The following is a 16,633-nucleotide window of genomic DNA, read 5'->3' as shown; positions in this document are numbered from 1 at the left end:
CAGGCCTGCGGCGCCGGCCAGGCCCCTGCGCTGTGTGCCACCCACCGCCTCCCCCACCTCTTGCACCTCCCCTTTGAGTTCTGCCAACTGCTCCTTGCTCTCCTCCTTTGAGTTCTGCCAACTGCTCCTTGCTCCCCTCCTCCGTCTGCAGAGAGCTACTCTCCCGACGACAACCGCTTTGACCACCGCCAGTTTCTTTACAACTTCAGGTCGGCGGCGGCAGGCTGTTTGGCCAGCCCTTTCACATTGCCAGCATGCTGTGCGTGAGCCAGACGCAGGCGCAGCACAGCTGCCCTGGCCTCCCCGTGCGTGGCTGCTGTGCGCCCTGCCGCTCTGCTCACCTGCCTGGCGTGCTCAGGCGGGGATCTTGACTGGCTGGCTGGCCGGCTGGTTGGGAATGGTTGTTGCAGGTGGCCCTGGCAGTTCCAGAGGATCGACGACCTGGCGCAGCAGGCGCAGCGGCAGCTGGATGGCGGCGGCGGCGGCGGGCGGCAGCAGGCGGCGCCAGCTCAGCAGGAGCGGCGGCACGAGCAGGCGGCGGCGGGCAGCCGAGATGCTGCGCTGCACAGCAGCTGACAGTCCTCAGGCGGGTGGCGGTTACGATGGCGGCGGTTGTTGCTGGCGTGGCAGCTTGACGGCACAAGTACACGCCAGCTTCATGTCTGCTGCCGCCTGCCCCCGCCGCCGCCCTGACCGCCTGGGTGCGCACTGTTTCTGTTTGATCCACACGGCCGTCTGTGCAACCTGCACAAGGAATTGGGCATCTGAGAAAGGAGTTAGGGGTGTGGGGCAGGCAGAGGGGTTTGTTCAGGGAGGACTTGGGTCAAGGGGGCTGGTGGTGGTGTCCTTTGCTCCGCCCCCTGCGCGCTCGCCGGCGGTACACGTCCCCAAGTGGCCGGTCGGGGGACAGCGGAGGGCGTGAAAAGGAGCCAGCAACGACGATTCTGGCATTCTAAGAGCCAGCAAGCGAAGTTAAGGGGGAACCCAAGCCCAAGCAAACTGGAGGGAGGTGAGCAGCTCAGCCCCGAAAAACACGTCGTCGCAGCAGGCTGGCCGGAAGGCGCCAACGTACCACTGTCCATCGCCCAAAGCGGAGCTCACTCTTGCTCAGAAGGCTCGGTGGCGGAGCAGACCACCGCAGTAACGCAGGAGACATCCCCACGTCCTCCAAGAGGCCGAGTCGCACCATACGCACAGGTGGGCGCCACCGGGGGCGAGAGCAATGCGCTTCCATGCGCTCAGCTCTGAACGTGGGCCCAGCTGCTTGGGGACGCCATGCATGGAACCGCCTTGGCGCCGCCCGTCCTTGCTCCTGCTCACGCTAGAGTTGGACGACGCCTCCGTTTCTGCAGGTGCTACCTCAGCATGCAGCAGTGGCAGCAGCAGCGGGACAAGCGCCGCCGTGTGCTCAGCAGGCCAGATGGTGCGGGCGGCGACGGCGGCGACTGCATCGCAGCCCACCGCCCCCCCACGACACCGTGGCGCTGGCTGCCCTGCCCTCCCACCACACCGCCGCAACACGCCCTCAGCATGCAGTCCTGGCCTGCCGAATGGGCAAGCCCGGTTGCAGCAGCGACTGCGGTGGAGGCAGAAGTCCCGGCGCGCCCCGCCACCTCGCCGCCTTGCGAGGGGCAGCAGCCGCATGCCGTGTCCGCCTCAAGCTGCGCCACCATCGGGCTGCAGCTGCTGGGCTACCCCTGCACCGTCCTGGAAGAGACGCCGCAGCCTGGCTCCCGGCTGGAGCTGCGTGCCCTCCCCAGGTGAGGGTTGGTCAGCTGTATCAGATTTGAAGAGTCAGGCCTGATGAGCCAGGTCCTGGATGAGCACACACGGCCTGAATGCGCCTCGGGTTCCGCCTTGCTGTGCAGGAGTGTGCCCTCCCCAGCCTGCAGCTGGCAGCGGAGCCAGTGCGGCAGCAGCAGCGGCAGCACCGCCACCGGCCCCTCGGGCCCAGAGGTCAGCAGCACCTGGCGGCAAGACGCGGCCGCGCTCCCCTGGTCAGCTGGGCGCTCTGCCTGCACCAGCTCTAGCACCGCCTGCACCAGCTCTAGCAGAACCGCCTGCACCAGCCGGAAGCGCGGGAGAGAGGCAGCCAGCAGGCCGGCTGGATCTGCGGGGCAGCCCGCTGCGCAGCGGCACCACAGGGCTGCGTTGTGGAGCTCCGGCGGCACCCAGCCCGCGACCGCCTGGCCAGGCCCTGATCTCAGCTCAGGGTGAGCGCAACTGTTGGCTGCTCCTCCTCCCACTGTTCCTCATGCTGCATGTGGCAGGCATAGAGGGCTATCTCAGAGTTCAACCGACTGCATCTGTTCCCTTGTCGTTTGCAGGCTGGTCATCCTCTGCCTGCCGCCGCCGGCAGCACCCGGGATCAAGCATGCGCCCATTCCAGCGGCGCCGGCAGCCCCTCCGACAGCAGCTGCTGCTGCTGTGGGTGCCCCGTGGCTGCCCGTTGCGGGGGTGCCGGCTGCCGCCGCCGCGCGCTGCGTGCATCGCGGGGTGGCGCTGCTTGCCGACTTTCCTGCCAGCGGGGAGGGCGCTGAGCTGGCGACCATGGCCAGCTGGCCTCTCAGCTTGAACCTGCACGCAGCTCCGCAGCCGCTCCTCTCATCCTGGTAGCTGTGCCCTCCGGCACATTGTGTAACAGCCGGGGTGTTGGGCACAACCCTCTCTGCACTCCCAACCCACCACACATTTTGCCAAACAGGTGCCCTCGGTTCCACGCACCGCCTTTCACATTTTCATTTCTCTCGATTCATTGTTGAATGTGCACTGCTTTTTTCCGTCCCCTCTTCCTCGGCCATTCGCTTCGCATCCCCTTGATAAAAAGACAATGAATGTCATGCCGCTTGCTGAGCATTGTAACTTAAACATATGCTGCAACGCCGGCTGCTCAGCAGCTATTGTGCAGACAAGCGGGCGCCCATCCACACACAAAAGGAGCTCGGCGCCGCCAGCGGGGCGCCGCCAGCGGGGCGCCGCCACCAGCCCAGTTTCCTTTGCCTCCTTCTCCTGCCTGCTTCCTTTCGCCCGTCCCTCTTCATGGCACGTGGCTCGCCTCCTTGAGCCCTGCGGGCCGGAAACAAGGGGGCCTCGGGTGTGCCGCAATCAGTCGCCGCCCGCTTCCAAGGCCTTGTAGCGCTTTTCCGGCCATAATGGATCGACATGAGCCAGTAACGCAGCGACCTCAGAGGTAGGCCGCCTCTCGTATGTGCTGCCGCCGCCAGCAGCCTGCCGCCGCCCGCCTCCGCCACTCTTCCACCCCACTCGCATTGCTTCGCTCGCTACAGCTTGTCGCCATTCCGGCTGTGCCTGCAGGAAGAGGGCATCGCTGTGGACGCAGGCCGGCGCCCTGGCTCGGAAACAAGCATCCTTCCAGGCACGGCGATTCAAGCCGCCAAAACCAATCCCTCCTGCCTTTGTGTCAAAACCTTCTTCACAAGAACCGCACGCCCTCCCCCTTTCCCCGCCGCCCCTCCCTGCCTCCCTCCTGCAGAAGCGCAAGTGGCTGAGCAACGCGGTGCTGCTGGCGGCGCCCTTCCTCATCTGCATGCTGCTGTGGGTGCTGCAAGACGTGATCAACCAGCAGCTCGACGCCCGCTCCTTCCGATGCGGCTGCAAGTGCCTGTCCTGCTGTGACTGGGTGGCGGCGCCGGGCGGCGCACCCGGCAACACTACCAGCGGCGGTGCAGGCGCCGGCGCCAGCGGCGGCCCCGGCGCAAACTACACCTATCTGTGCTACGAGGCAACTGACGACCGCCCCTGCTCCCCATACGCCAAGTGCCAGGTGAGGCGCGGCCCACGGGGCTGAGCCGGCGTGCTGTGGTCCAGCCCAGTCGGCTGTTGCCCTGCAGCCTGCACGTGCTTGCCAAGGCGCTTGCCATCCCGCCCCGCCCTCCGCTGCATCTCGGGCACATGCCGCTGCGCCCCACTCCTCCTAACACAAACACTTGCACACTCACACACACACACCACACACACCACACACACACACACACCCCTTCCCCTCCCACTGCCCCCGCCAGGCTTACAACGACAGCGAGTGTGGCTTCCTGTTCAGCACCACCGACCAGGCCGGGTTCTGCGCTGTGGAGGAGCCGCCGCTGTGGCCCGCACTGCTGGAGGTGCCGCAGGTGGGTGCCTCCCCGCCTCCCCCCCGCCCTGAGCCTGCCCAGCGCGCCGAGCGTGACGAGCATGTTGGTTGGGAGCCCGGCCGGGGCACCTAGCGCACTGCGGCTGGCTCTGCAGCCCAGCAGGGGTGGGAGCACTGGGGCTGAAACGAGGCGCCTGCATGCTGCTGTGCTGTCAATTCGCCACAAAGAGTGGCCGCCCTTCTGCCCCTCGCCACCACCTCACACACCACGCCCCTGCACACGCGCGCCTGCCCGCCGCCTGCAGGAGCAGCACCGAGGGCCCAAAGCCGCAAACGTCATGCCCGCGGCGCTGCCCACCCCGCCCTCCATCCCGCCCACCGACGCCCCCATGCTCTACACAGGCGCAGACCCCGCTGAAGCGCAGCGGCTCATGGAGGCGATGTGGGGGCGGGCGGCCAGCATCAGTGACGCGGTACTGGCGGCGTACAGCGCGGCGCAGGCGCAGGGCGAGGCGGTGCCCACATCCACAGAGGGGCAGGCCATCAGCAGCGAGCACGATTTCGTGGACGCGGCGGGGGGGCTGGCGCGGGGGCTTTATGACTTTGACCTGCGCATGGGTGAGGGGCGAGGGCTTGCGGAGGAGCTGCGGGGTGGTGCTGGGAGCTTGGGAGCGGGAGTGATGGTGCTGGGGTTGGATAGCTGGGGGGAGGGGTCATAGAGTCAGCAGCAGGAGGCAGCCAGTCAGGCCGACGGCCCCGGCGCTTGCGGCTGGCTGCCGGCCGGCGGCGGGCCAGGCGTCACCTGCCCTGCTTCGCCTGAGGCAAATCTCCTGCCTGCATTTCCTCCCTCCATCTCCTGCCTGCTTCTACCGCAGGCACCTCCGCCGCCACCTCCATCTCGTTGCTCATGGAGCCGGGCTTTGTGGCGCAGAGCAGCGGCGGCGGGGACGCCTCCGCCGCGCGCGCGCCCCTCTACTTTGCCCTGCCCAACTGCTCGGCGCTGGGCGAGGCCGACAGGGACACGCTGGCGCAGATCGGGCAGGCGCGGCCCCTGCTGCGCCCGCTGCCCCGCTGTCCTGCTGCCGCTGCGACTCCTCCAGCCCGGGCTGCCTGCAGCAGCGCGCATGTGTATGCAGGAGCGCCACTCGGCTTGCCTGCTCCATCCCCTGTGCCCTCAGGCTATCACCAACATGACTGGATTCCCTGTGGAGTGCGCCAGCCTGGCGCCCGCCTGGCAGGTGGATGCCAGCTGGATCAACGACCAGGTGGGCTGGCTTTTCGATTTTTGTGTTAACGGTCTGCATGTCCGCAAAGGGACTTGCGACACAGACCCCCCCCCGGGGATCAGGGGATTCTAGGGTTCGTCTGGTGTGGGGCTTGCTTGTGGCAAGGGGTGGCGCCCAGCCGGTGCACACACACGGGGAGCTCCGGCCCAGAGTGGAATCCCAGCAGGCAGCTGTGCAGCCGGGCCGCTTTCGGTCCCGTTGCTTGCCACTTGGGCTGCCTCCCACTGGACAGCGTACTGCCTGGCCCTGCCCCAGGTGTACTGCGGCTGGCGCGGCTCCGACTGCGTGCTGCGGGCGGGGCAGAAGGTCTACCTGCCGCCCGAGGCGGCGGCCGGCCCCGACGGCAGCCCCAGCTCCCAGTGAGGCGCCAGGCTGCCGGGCTGTGCTCTGCTTTAACACAGCGGGGAACCAAGCGCCCACCAGTGGCTGCCCACCTCCCGCCAAGGCCGGCCTGTCCGCGCCGCATCCGAAGCCTCCCTTCTCCCGCCCTGCCACCCTTCCCATCCCCTGCACAACCCGCCCCCCGTGGTGCCAACCCCCTGCAGGTCCTTTGTGTCAGCCCTGTATGACTGGAGCAACACCAGCGCAGCGGGGCTCAACGTGACGGTGTGGGTGAACAACAGCGACGTGGGGGGCGGGGAGGAGGGCGGCGTCCACCCACCCAGCGTGCAGCGCTGGTCCCAGCCCATCAACCTGGCAGGTGTGTGCTGCGGCGGCATGGTCAGTGGTGTGGTCAGCGGCGGCGGCATGGTCAGCGCTGGCGCCGCGCTGGCGGGGAGGCTTGGGTGCTTCGGATGGATGTGCAGCTGCTGCAGCTGCGCGCGGGCTGCCCTGCTGTGCCCCAATCCCTCCCTCCCCACCCTGTTTGCGTGCGCCCGCTGCGCTGCCCCCCGGCTGCAGCCAACGCCTTTCTGAAGCGCCAGCTGGGCCCCGCGCACTCGGCGCGCCTGGTGGGCGTGAAGGACATGCCTCGCGGCTCCTCCCGCCTCTCCCTCGACTTCTCCTCCCTGCTGGGGCCCCTGTTCAGCATGTGGCTCCTGCAGGTGAGGCCCACCTCTCACTGCCACCTGCCGCCTGCTGCTGGATGCCCCGCCCGGCCATGCAGCAGGCAGCAGCAGCGGCGGTGGTGGTCCATCTCCAAATCTCTGGGCCTCCCCGCCTGGTCCTTCCACCAACCATCCACATGCCTGGCGTTGCCTGCCTTGCACCACCAACCCGCCGCCTGCAGCTGATGCTGCCGGTGGGGGTGCACACGCTGGTCCAGGAAAAGGAGCAGCACCTGCGGGTGATGATGAAGATGCAGGCAAGCGCTGCGGTCTCCTGCCTGCCTGGCCCTGCTGCCTCCCGCCGTGCATGGCCCATATCTGGAGGGCTGGGGCTCACCCTTGGCTGCCTGCTGCCAGACCACCACCACCACCTGCAGCAGCAGCAGCAGCAGTTAGCTCCCTCCACAGCAGCTGCCTGCTCCCCATCGATCTCCTTCCTTGCCACCCGCCCGCCCGCACGTCCGCCGCGCTTTCCTCCCCGCCCGCCTGGCAGGGCCTGAGCGACTCTGTCTTCTACCTGGTCATGTACTGCTGGAACCTGGCCCTGTACTGCGCCTTTGTGGCCGTCTTCTGCCTCTTCGGCGGCCTCATCGGCCTCAAGATCTTCACCCTCAACAGCTACTCCCTGCAGGTGGGCTGGCGGCGGGGTGTGGCCTGAACACAATCGGCCAGCGCTGCCCGGCAATGGCCGGTGCTGCTGCTGCCAGGCACAGCACCTTGCTGGGTATGCCCCCACCTCTTCTGTGCGCATTCCACACTCCCTTCCCATGCCCTGCTGCTTTCTCAATCCCTTCCAGGCCACTTTCTACTTCCTGTGGGGCCTGGCCCTCACCAGCTGGACCTTCTACTTTTCTGCGCTGTGGCGCGAGGCGCGCCCCGCCGTCCTGCTGGCCGTCATTTGGCTCATCATCAGCGGGTGGGCTGCTTGGCGGTGTGGTGTGGTGTGGTGTGGTGTGCTGTGCTGTGGTGTACAGCGTGGGATGGCGCCTGTCAGCTGTGCGGATGCTGCTGCGCTGCATTTGTGCGCTGCTGTCCTGTACTGCCAAGGTACTGCTGTTGTACCGCAGGTTCATGTCCAACCTGGTCATGGTGCAGTACATTGAGCAGGGACCGCTCCTGTTGGCGCAGATCCTGCAGATCATCCCTTCCTTCACCGGCTCAGCGCCAATCCAAGCCAATTCCTTCGGGAACGCCTAATAGAATCGCCAAGGCTTCGGCACAGGCCTCCCCGGGACCCATTCACTACTAGTGGGGGGTACTGCACTTGGCGCGTCGGGCAGATCAAATAATGGTCTAAAGCTAGACGTTAAAACCGGGAAGTGAAGCTTGTGGAGGCTCTTCCCCACCTTTACCTTTACCTTTACCTTCAACCTGTGAGCAGCCGCCTGGCTGTGCTGGATGCCATGGCACAGCCACGCTGTGCTGGCTCATCCCATTGCTTCGTGCTGCCGCTGGCTCTGTCTGTACCAACAAAATTGCCAGGTGTCGTGTGTGCTGGCCCCGCAGGTACCGCGGCCTGTATGAGCTGTCTCAGGTGCTGCTCTCCGGCGGCAGCAGGCATGCTGCCCATGCTTCAGCTTCATCAGCGTCCCCTCTCAACCTTTCCTGCGGCCTCTGCTGCCCCGCCACATGCGCCCCACCTCCCACCCTTCCTCCCCACACTCCCAACCCTCACCATCTTGCCCTGCCCTGCCCGCTCGTACCTCCCTCCCTGCAGTACGCCTTCCTGGCCGACCGTACCGGCGGCTCGGGCCTCACCTGGTCCAAGCTGGGCGAGGCGGGCAACGGCATGGTGTCCGTGCTGCTGATGTGCGCGGTGGAGGCTGTGGTGTTCATGTGGCTGGCATACTACCTGGAGCAGGTGGGCGCACTTTCTTCCTTCTTCCTTCTTTCCTTCTTGCGTTTTTGCGATCTTTTCTTCCCCTCCTGCTGGATTTCCCGCGCCAGACGCTGCAGAGTGGGTAGCTGCAGGGTGTGCAGGCGGCAGGTGCTGACCAGCCATGAGGGCCTTGGCCCTGCCCCTGCGGCAGGTACGGGGTGCAGGGACTGGCATCCGCCGCCACCGCCTCTTCTTCCTCGGCTTCAAGCTCCGCGAGAAGGAGGCCCCCGAGCGGCGGCGCTGGCTGGCTGGCTGGCGGCGGCGCCGCAGGGCCGCGCAGGACGGCGGCGGCACGGCCAAGGGCTCGGCGTCTGCACGTCAGTTGCTGGCTGTGGGGCAGCAGCAGGGCGCGGTGCAGCTGGCGGCAGCCGGGGATGACCCAGTACCGTCTGTGGCGGTACAATCCAAGGACAGCTGGATTGAGGGGTACTACGGCAGCCTGTCGGAAGGTCCAGAGCAGCTGCGCAGCCCGCAGCTGCCTCCACGGGAGGCCCCAGTGGCGGTACCGTCCCCGCTGCCCCGCAAGCCCACCTCTGTGCGCCTCTCGGTGGCGCCGGAGCCCTGCGCAGGCTCCGTCAGCAGCGCCTGCAGCACCGACGGCTACGGCACAGCAGGGGAGGTGCCTGAGGGGTCCGATGTGGCGGCGGAGCGGGCCCGAGTGGAGGCGCTGTGGCAGCAGTGGTGAGGGTCTGGCGCTGGCTGCCGTGCCATGCTGGGTTGCTACATGCTGGTGGTTGCAAGCGAGGTGGTGGCATGCCAGCCCAGGGCCGCGCCCCTTGTGACTGGTAAACTGATTGTATGTGTGTGGGTCCTGTGTGGCTCCGCAGGCAGCTCATCCCCGGGCAGCAGCCGCCCGCCGCCATCGTGCTGCGCTCGCTGCGCAAGGTCTTCCCAGCCCGCGACGGCAACGCCGAGAAGGTAAGCTTGATGTGTTGGTACCATGTACAAAGGGGCTTGCTTTCTTGGGCACCAGTGTTTCTGTAATGTTTGCAAGATGCTTGCTAGCTCCAGCTAGCTTGTTTCAATAAAATGAAGGCGTGGGCTCAAGGAATCCAAGTTGCCTGTTGCCAGGTGGCGGTTGCTGACCTGTCGCTGGCCGTCCCGCGCTGCGAGTGCTTTGGCCTGCTGGGCCCCAACGGCGCCGGCAAGACCACCACCATCCGGTGAGCCCTTTGAGTTTGAGAGAGCGTGGCTGCTGCTGACACAGTAGTGTAGTGGCTTTTTGCTGCTGATGCAGTAAGCCTCCCACATGCTGCCTGCCTTGCATCCTGCTCTTCCTGCTTGGCCCCACCTGCCCTGTCCTTTCCACCTGCTCCGCAGCATGATGGAAGGCTTCATGTCCGCCACCAGCGGCCAGGTGGATGGCCAGGCTGCGCCAGCCGCTGCTGCCGCCGCTTCTGCCACGGCCTTGCGCACTGCCGTCGCTGCCAGGGCTGCTGGCTGAGCAGGCTGTGTGCTGGGGACTGCCGCGCCGTAGGTGCGGCCTGTTTTCCCCACACTACACCACTCTCACACACACGCGCATGCCGCTGTACCGCTGTACCGCTGTACTGCAGGCCCTGATAGAGGGGCTGGACATTGGGCGGGACATGGACGACATCTACGCCCTCATGGGCGCCTGCCCCCAGCACGACCTGCTGTGGGATGGGCTGACTGGTGGGTGGGGGTGTGGTGGGGTATGGGAGGGAGAAAGGCTGGTTGCTGGCTGGGCACTGCTGAGGAAGGGGCTGGCGGGTTCGCTGCGTGGGGCGTTGGTCGATGTGAGGCTGCCTGCTGGCTGCGGGTGGGAGGCGCTGGCGGGTGCGGCCATGCCGCGTGGCACTCTGGTGTGTGGGGCGGCGTGTGTGTGGGGAGGCTGGCGAGGTGGAGGCGGTGTCTGGAGAAGGGCTGGCCGGCCCTGCTCTGGCCTCATCTCCCCTTTACTCCCAGGCTCCTTTCGCCCCATGCTCCTCTCTTCTGCTCTACTTGCCAAGGCAGTGCCTCCCCATGCTCCCTCATGTCCCGTACCCTCCTCCCGCTTGCTTGTGTGGGCTTAAAGTCTGGTAAAGCAAGAACTAGCTTGCAACATAGACTCCCCGCCGAAACGGGACGGGAACCGGGCGAAAGCAGAGAAAGCAATAAAACAGGGGTGGAGCAAGGCGACATGCAACGCAAGCAGCTGACAGGGCACGCATCGAAACGTGTGTATGACTGGCAAAGTGGCATGGCGCATTGGGGAGAAACGCAACGGTACGGGAGCATGGGCTGGCCAAACGGCAGTGCGGAACGCTAGGTCACTAGAAAAGCAGGGAAAGGCGCACTATGTATGCAATGAGGGCAGCCCCGGCTCGGGGCCGTTGAGAAAGCAGTGGGCGGGAGGGGGGAGGCCCCGGTGTGGGCGGGCCCCATCGAGGGGGGATGGGGCGCGCAAGCGGCCAGATGGGGCGGGGCGCGGGCGGCAGTGGAGTCCTGCGGCTGGGTGGGATATAGGGCAATGAGCGTTGAGCAGTGTGCGATGAGCAATGAGCAATGAGCAGTGAGCAGCCCCTCCCTAAACAAAGTGAAGCGCAGGACGGGGTCCGGTGGATGGGAGGCAAGGAAACGCGGGGGGTTGCCACGTGCGCTACCGCCGCCGCCGCAGGCAGCACCCCTGCGGCGGCGGCAGCGGCAGCAAGCTTGGGCCCAAACGCCGTGCCGCCGAGTCCCGTGGCTGCGACCGTAGACCGTGGGCCGGAAACTGCGGCCGCAGCTCGGCGGCACGTGGTTCTGTTCAATTCGCCAAGCGTGCAGCAGCGCCGAACCACGCTTCCCGGCCTCGGCGCATGCCGTCAGGGGCCCCCTATCGCTGGGCACACCCCTCCAACACCGAACATGCGCCCGGGGGGGAGGGCGGCCCGGGCTGCCCAGGCCAAAGTGGGCCGCCCTCGAGCAAGAGGCGGCCGGTCTGTGTGCTGAATGAATGAATGGATGCGTACTACTGCAACGGCGGCGAGCCAGGCCAGTACGCGAGCACCTGCTGTTCTACGCCCGCATAAAGAACTTTGCGGGCAAGCGGCTGAGGCGGGCGGTGGACGACGCCCTGCGCTCCGTCAACCTCTTCACAGTCGGGAACGACCTGGTGGGGGGCTACAGGTGCACCTGGGGCGACTGTTCGTCTGCGCTGCGCTGCGCTGCGCCGTGCCATGCTGTGCTGAACTGCGCTGCGCTGCGGCCGCTGCACTCCCTTTTAACAACGACACCCTGCCAGCGTCGCACTCGCCGCGCCCCGTTCCCGGGCTCGGCCACAACCTCCGGGCCGCTGCTTTTGCTGCCGTGCAGCGGCGGCATGAAGCGGCGGCTGAGCGTGGCCATCTCTCTGGTGGGGGACCCTCTGGTGGTATACCTGGATGAGCCAAGCACAGGTGGGGCTGGCTGGGGGCTGGCACATCCCCTGGGGGCACAGGCCGGCCTGCGTGTGTTTGCTGGCGGATCCTGGTCGGTGTGATGCAGCTGCGGCTACTCAGTGGTGGGTTTGGAGCTAGCCCTGGTTGGTGCCGCGGCAGGGCTGGGTGCCTGGGGTGCTGGCAGAGCCGCATTGGGGGCGTGCCGGCAGGGTGTGGGGCTGCCGGTGAGGACCGAGCGCCCCTGCCTGCCTGTGCCCCAGGCCTGGACCCGGCGTCCCGCCAGCTGCTGTGGAACGTGATCCGCCAGGCTCGCCGCGAGCGCGCCGTGGTGCTGACAACTCACAGCATGGAGGAGGCGGAGGCTCTCTGCGACAGGTGTGGTATGGTACGGGTTGCAGCGCCGCGCTTGTGCTGCCGGCAGCGCCCTGGCATGGCGGATGGCCGCACTGCAGAGGCGGGAGGGCCGCGGCGGCCGCCGTGTGCCGCTCGGCTCCGCCGCCGCCTTGTGCCGCAGGGTGCCGCGCCCCAATTGTGCATCCTGCCAGGCCCAGTCTGCCTTCCACCGCCGCCGCCTGCAGGCTGGGCATCTTTGTGGGCGGGCGGCTGCAGTGCCTGGGCAACCCCAAGGACCTAGTGTCCCGCTTCGGCGGCTACCTCTCCTTCACCATCACCACGCCTGTGGGGCAGGTGGGTGGTGGGGCGCACCCGGCCAGGGATGCACGGGGTGCCGCCAGCGGTGCAAGGGCGACAGCGGTTTCCCAGAAAGCGGGAGTTGGGTTCTCAGAGGCTGGCGACCGTGGCAGCATGCAGCACGCGCTGCATGGCCTGGCTGGCCGGCCGTGGGATCCCCGGCCTGACGCCCCGCCCCGCCCCGCCCTGCGTCTGCGCAGGAGGCGGCGGCGGCGGCGGTGGTGCGCGGGCTGTCGCCCTCGGCCCGCCTCGTGTATGCCTTGGGCGGCACCCAGAAGTTCGAGCTGCCTGTGGGGGAGGCCGGGGTGGACCAGATCTTCTCCCGCATGGAGGAAGTGAAGGCCAGGTGCGCGGGGGCGCTACATGCATGGCTGGCGGCAGCACGCTAGGCCAGGCGGCAGCTGGCAAGGGCAGCGCAGGTCTGCGCTGGGTCGCGCACCGTGTGCGGGCGGTGCTGTTGCTTGCTTGGGTGCCTCGGCCTGCCTGCCTGCCTGCCTGCCAGCCTGGAAGCCTGCCCACCTGCCGCCGCCTGCACCTTCCCGTGCCCTCACCACGAGCGTGCGCAGGCGGGAGTTGGACTTGGTTGATTGGGGTGTCTCCAACGCCACCCTGGAGGAGGTGTTCATCCGCATCACCCGCGATGCGGGCGTCAGGATGGGCGCATTTGCCTGATGGCTGGGGCTGCGCTGGGCCCCTCTCTATCGCCTGTCGCCCAAGCGTGCGGAGAGGAGGGTGGAGCGTGGCGGCGGCTGCGGTGGACAGATGGCGCTGACTCTGGCGGTAGATGCGGCTGCCCTCACTGATCTGATACTATTTGCCTTTCGTTCGGCCACACATGAATCGGTGTAAACTATTGCTTGATCCGCACACAGGGCCTCATGAAAGGCTCGGCTGGCCGCACCGGCGCCTGCGCCTTGCGCGGTGGTCGTCATCATGCCGGCCCGGCCATCCTGTGCATCCTTGATCAGCGCTCGCTTCTCGGTTTTAGGCCTGCTGCAGCCTGGTGGCGCTTGTTGGCCGCTTGGCGAAGCCCGCCGTTCATCTCCACGCGGGAGGCGCCATCGCAGCAGCGCGATGCCGCAGCTCGACAAGGCTGCAATCGAGGAGTTCCGAAGGTGACCCTCAACGAAATCAAAGCGAAGCCTTCCCCTGTGCCCGCCAGGGGTCTTGCGTACACTAGCGTTTATATGCTATAGAGCTACGCTGAGCTGAGTTCCAGCTCCCAAACACCCTCGCGGCGCGCGGAGGGGCACGGACAGGCTGCTGAATGTGGCGGCGGCGGGAGGGCGGGCTCCCCCCTTTGCCTCAAAACCATGGCTGTAGGTGCTCAAAGCGCTGGCAATCAAGCCATAGGCAGCGCCCTCTTGAACCGCCGCCGCATGGGTGCAGGGAGCGGAACGAGCAGGGCGCGGCCTCCGACCGGACGGGGCTGCAGAGATCGGCGGCGCTCTTCGGCGGGCTGCTCCTGTTCAAAACAGCCTTGCAGGAGGGCCTCCCAGGTTGGCCGGCGCAGCAGCAGGCCTGGCAGCAGGCCTGTAAATTCCATCCCAGGCACCAGCATTGCTTGCTGTCGCCCTCCCATCTCTGGCTCCTGCATGCCTGCCACCTTCGTGTCAACACAGACCCGTGCCAGCCTTTCGCTGCCTGCAGGTCTGGCCCTGCTGGCTTCCAGCCACGTGCTCATGGCGCAGGCGCTGGCCCTGCTCATCTCCTGCCGCCCGCAGCTGTACATCCGGTACCGCGAGGCCTTTGCCATCGCCCTGATGCTCAACCTCGCCTGGGTTGTGAGGATACTGGCTCTGCACGGCGGTACCCCCATACTCAAGTACCACGACGGCAGCACCCTCAAGCTGCTCCTCCTCATGGTGGCGGGCAGCCCCTCCTTCTGGGTCTGCATCTACGCCCTGCACAGCAGGCCCCTGCTGCGCTGGATGCGCCTGGCGCTGCCGCTGCTGGCGGTGCTGCCGGTGGGTTGGTCCCCTACGCGGCGCTGCCTGCTGAGCGCCACATGTGTGTTGCAGTGTGCCTCGGCTGCCCGACTGCTGCATGAGGCTTCTGCTGCCCGCTGCCTGCATGCCGGCCCGCATCCGCTGGCCACCTCCCGGCCATGGTGCCAACCGCCCTTGCACTGCCGCCGCAGCTCTGGAGCAACCCGCGCATCTGTCGGCGGGCGCTGGGTGAGGTCCCAGGCATCGAGGAAAGCATGGATGCTCTGCACAGCAACCTGAGCCTCTGGAAGTGAGTGCGCGGCAGCCTGCCCGTGCGTGTGTGCTGGTCAGGGGTGCCGTTATGCTGCCCGTGCTGGGGCAAGCACGCCCGTGCCCTACCCCCACCTTATGCCCCCGGCCGCCCCCGCGCCTTCTGCCACGCCTGCAGCATCGCGTCGGCGCCGGCCACCTACCTGCTGACCTGCGGCGAGTGCAGCCCGCTCCAGCAGTGCGTGGCCATCACTCACTCCATCGTGCTCTCCCTGGGGGTGCTGCTCCCGCTCTGCCTGCTGGAGCAACTGGAGCGACGCGCCCGCCGGCACTTTGCGGCCCGGCAGCGCCTTCAGCGACAGCAGGCGCAGCAGCTGGAGCGGCGGCGGCAGCAGCGGGAGCGGCAGGAGCAGCAGGAGCAGGAGCACAGGCTTGCGCAGGTGCTGCAGCAGGCGCTGGCAGAGGAGGCGGAGGAGGACGCCGCGGAGCGCTGGGAGGCCGCCGGCGGCAGTTTGGAGCGGCACCTTCTGCTGGCTGGGCAGCCTGTGGAGGCGATTCTTTCCACCCAGTTCCTGGCCAGCTGCCTGGCGTGGCTGGGCGCCAATGCCCTGGCCAAGTGGCCTACCTGAGCTTGCATGGCTGACTGGCTTGCCTCCAGCAGCACGCACGGCTGTGGGGCTGCCTCTTCCACAGCGGCAATTAGTCGTGCCACTGGTAAAACGCTGCATTTGCCAGTTGAAGGCAGGCCTTTGCGTGCATGTGAGCACCGCCCGGTGCCGCCCGTCGTGCCGGCGCGGCCAGCTGCCGCTAGCTTGCCGCGCCCGCCTACCCCTATCGTCGGCTTGCATCCCACCGCCCCGGGCGCCACAGGAAAGCCCAGGACGGTGAGGAACGGCGGGCAGCGCTCTGCCAGCTCGAGCTCCCTCCTGCAACTGTGGTGGCGCCATGGATGCCATGAGCGCAGGGATGGGGCGCAGCGGTGCATGACTTACAATCCTCCACCCCGAGCTCATGCGGGAGGTTGCATGTCTACTGTAGAAGGCGGCCCCCGGCCATGCCAGTGGGGTGCCCAGCATTGCCTGTACTGCCACCCGCGCCCGACCGCACCAGCGGCACGCGACACGTCAGCGCCGCTGCAGAAGAACAGGAAGTTGCGCCCTGGTGCTGGTGCCTGCTGCAGCCCGTCCAGCCGCCCCGTGCGCTCGAAAATCCCGCATACGCCGCACCGTTTGTTGCGGCAGGACTGTCTGGGGTTCTCAGGCAATTGAGGCCAAGCTGAGTCCTGCGAGGGCTGCTGGGTGTGCGGGACAGCACCCCAGCCCTCATTGTGCTGGCAGAGACGGGGCAGCTGCCGCTGCCCGCCTACTGGACCTTGCAGGTTGCACGCTTTGTGAGCAACCTGCAGGCTATGGGCGGCGAGCGGGTCGCCCGTCTTGCCATGCTGGATAGCGTTGCGCTGGCTGCCGACACGGACACAGGGCTGCCACTGGCCCGGCAGCCCTGGGCAGCGCAGGTTAGCCGCGTTCTCGCGGCGGCCGGCGCCCCCTGCGACTTGACTGCTGACGAGGGGGTTGCCATACCTGAATTGGCGGAAGCGCTCCTGGAGCGCCATGTTGCCTCGTACACGCATGCATCCGTGAAGGTGCAGCGGTACATTGAGGACGTGTGGGGGGGCAGCATCTCTGCGGAGGCCTACACGCCTGCGTCGTTCCTGTGCGATGTGCCCGAGCGCCGGCGCCGGGTGCGCCTGGCGCAGTGGCGCACGGGGTCGCACTGGATGGCTGAGGAGACAGGCCGGTGGCAGCGGCTGGACCGCACCCAGCGCCCATGCCCCCACTGCCAGGCCCCTCTAGAGGACGTACGCCACGCAGTGTATGACTGCCCCCTATACGCTGGGCTGAGGGAGGAGTATGCTGAGCTCTTCCACAGTCCCGGCCACGCCTTGCCCTCTTGCTTGTTGCTTGTGTGGGCTTAAAGTCTGGTAAAGCAAGAACTAGCTTGCAACATAGACTCCCCGCCGAAACGGGACGGGAACCGGGCGAAAGCAGAGAAAGCAATAAACAGGGGGGAGCAAGGCGACAT

The 16,633-nt window shown here is 67.1% G+C and overlaps 1 protein-coding gene across 1 annotated transcript; it reads left to right on the top strand.

The window, feature by feature from the left end:
* Positions 1-3,487: 3,487 nt before the first annotated feature.
* CHLNCDRAFT_23609 (hypothetical protein) lies at positions 3,488-13,025 on the top strand (the record flags this gene model as incomplete). Its single annotated transcript, XM_005847441.1, has 23 exons — positions 3,488-3,640; positions 4,023-4,130; positions 4,396-4,653; positions 5,230-5,355; positions 5,683-5,735; positions 5,922-6,076; positions 6,277-6,419; positions 6,605-6,691; positions 6,916-7,053; positions 7,220-7,353; positions 7,929-7,956; positions 8,140-8,283; positions 8,453-8,632; positions 9,148-9,219; positions 9,373-9,464; positions 9,622-9,658; positions 9,858-9,957; positions 11,283-11,412; positions 11,599-11,681; positions 11,924-12,038; positions 12,242-12,350; positions 12,554-12,699; positions 12,920-13,025. Coding segments are annotated over 23 exons (2,697 nt in total), but the record flags the coding sequence as incomplete, so codon positions are not given.
* Between the last annotated feature and the right edge of the window lie 3,608 nt (positions 13,026-16,633).

The sequence above is a fragment of the Chlorella variabilis genome, assembly GCF_000147415.1.
Source record: "Chlorella variabilis unplaced genomic scaffold CHLNCscaffold_11, whole genome shotgun sequence".
Lineage (NCBI taxonomy): Eukaryota > Viridiplantae > Chlorophyta > Trebouxiophyceae > Chlorellales > Chlorellaceae > Chlorella > Chlorella variabilis.
This window is presented reverse-complemented; position numbering and strand designations above follow the sequence as displayed.